Genomic DNA, 2,500 nt, shown 5'->3' on the forward strand with positions numbered 1-2,500 from the left:
TTCCCTTGATATCGGTAAATATTTTCGTAATCATAAACTTTAGGTGGTCTCCGATCGTGACTTATGTCGTTTTAAGAGTCAATTTCTCGAAAATAACAAGTCGATCTTGACTAAATCGATGACGTCATAGAGTAATGTTTGGGCGCCAAATACGTAAGTCTATGTACAGATTTCCAGGAAATCGATCGACAAGTCTTTCATAGAAAGTATTTATTTCAGTTTTTTGCCGTAGTTAAGCGTAAAATGCGTTACTAATAATATTTAAAACTGCCAAAATGTGCTAGTACGATCACAAACTAAATTCTAGGTTCTTGTTGGAAATGGCCTCATTGGCATTTGGGTAACTACTTGGTGTAGGCAGTCACATAATGGTGTAGTTACCGGCATTCGCCATCCGGAAAGAGGAGGAGACGATCGATTGCAGAGATTGCATAATCATCAAATGCAATGGTCGCACAATTACTCATTGCAAAATCCTTAGTGAGCTGGTTTCTAATCTTATGAAAAGAATGAATCTGACGCCACAGGCAGACCACCCCTGATACCATTGTTGTTGTTATCAATCTATAGAAGGATAAATACAGAAGAATATTACAGCGGTTATGCTTTGCTCGGCAATGAAGTTTGAGAGCAAATAATTCAATGAAAGATTAAACAAAGTGCTAGTGTCAAATGAGTCCTGTCCTACGTTTTTTTGGTCACTCCAAGCTGTTTAAGGCGTCATTTTCTGAGAACACCGGTTAAAGATTCATGAAAATTGACAAGGCAGGTAACACTGAGCCGCCAGCCAGTGACCTCATCTTGTTCAAGCTGGGACTGACGCCAAAGCAGTGAAAATTTTCTCACTTTCAAAACACTTGCATCTGATCGATTAGGGATATCCCCATTTGAGCTTGATCTTTCGAAAATTCACCAAGAAAGGCGATCCTGAAATCCATAAATAAGCTTTCTCAACATGATCGGTGCAAGAATCCAGACACAAGGAATTTGAAGCGTTTGAGTCTAAGTTCGAATCTACCAATCAAGACTTTTCGTCTTTCTGAACTGTTTTAGGCCTCAGCGGTCGTGTTGCACTGATTGGTAGATTCGAATAGACTCAAATGGTCTGGTTTCTTGCACCGATCATGTCGAGAAGGCTTTATTATGGATTTCAGGATTGCCTTTCTCTGTGATTTTTTGAAAGATGAAGCTCAAATTCGGGGAAGGCATGGGTACATTCAAAATATCCATTGGATGCTCCTGTTTTTAAGGTGAGAATTTCACTGGTTTGGCATCAGTTCCAGCTTGAACAAGGCAAGGTAACAGGCGAGAGGCTCGCTGTTGCCTGCCTTGTCAATATTCTTGACTCTCTAACCGGCAGTCGAGAAAAGATGTCACAAAATGACGCCTAAAACAGCTCGGAATGACCAAAATAACATAACACAGGACCCTTTATTTGATCTTTCATTGAATTATTTGATTTCAAACTTTATTGACGAGCAAATTACAACTGCCGTAATATTCTTTTGTATCTATCCTTCTACAGATTGATAACAACAACAATAACACCAACAGAGGGTGGCCCTCCTGTGCTGACACTTATTAAAAAGTACTAATTTAAGCAAAATTTATGTACATGTACAGTTCTGTAAGGTTTAAAAACGAGCAGCGGTGTTTTGTTTTTGAGGGGAAGATATTAGCATGCAAGATAAACAAACCAGGCCTCATTACTATTCTTTATCTAAAGAATTCTAATGAGGAGTGTTTTATCAGGTTTAAAATTCATGCATGTGAGGTTTTATTAATGTTTTTAGAGGCTGTTAGGCTCATGAATTATTAATGAGTTTTAAACATGAATGTTATTTCATTTGTGATTTGTCACCTTGTACAAGGTCAGTGAAAATTGTTTAGAGGCCAGGGGGAATCAGGTAATTTTTTCTGTTCCTGAAGAGTGCAACCCTGAATATTTCTAGTTTTGGGCATAAAACAAACTTTGGACATAAAGACAGCTCTTTCTGACATCCGTCACCATTCCTATGATAGGAAAGTTTGGCAAACCTTGAACGCCAGATTTATGCCTTCGAGGGAAGCTATTTAGAGGACACACAGCTCTACGGCAATATCATCAGAGGATGGGATAGACTTTTAACTAACAAGTAAGTTAAAGTAACACTTAGAAAAGGAAATTATGTTAGGGAAGTAGAATGAGACAATTAATTTTTTTTTTTTACATAATATTATTATGCATCATTGAGTTGATGCAGGAAAGTACAAAAGGGATAATTTATTACATGGACACCCAAATTAAATAGTTTTATTGTGCTTACGGGCTAGCCTGTAATGCACAATGTCATCGGGGTTGTCTGTCTGAGTGAGTGAGTGAGTGAGTGAGTGTAAGATCGCCTGCGTGAATCACTAAACTAATGAGGTGAAAACTTATGAAAAGAGAAATTTTAGATAATTTACAGCAAGATTTCGACAATGGCATGACAATTTGATTGGCAAACCCATTGGGGAAGCT

The 2,500-nt window shown here is 38.0% G+C and overlaps 1 protein-coding gene across 1 annotated transcript in view; it reads left to right on the forward strand.

Moving 5' to 3' along the window:
* LOC138052944 (chromatin modification-related protein MEAF6-like) overlaps positions 1-2,500 on the forward strand; it is an 11,872-nt gene that overhangs the window by 368 nt on the left and 9,004 nt on the right. The window contains exon 3 of the mRNA XM_068899549.1: positions 2,023-2,135. Within this exon, the coding sequence (XP_068755650.1) occupies positions 2,023-2,135 (113 nt within the window). The remainder of the gene's footprint in view (positions 1-2,022; positions 2,136-2,500) is intronic.

Source organism: Montipora capricornis, chromosome 6, assembly GCF_036669925.1.
Source record: "Montipora capricornis isolate CH-2021 chromosome 6, ASM3666992v2, whole genome shotgun sequence".
In the NCBI taxonomy this organism is placed as follows: Eukaryota; Metazoa; Cnidaria; class Anthozoa; order Scleractinia; family Acroporidae; genus Montipora; species Montipora capricornis.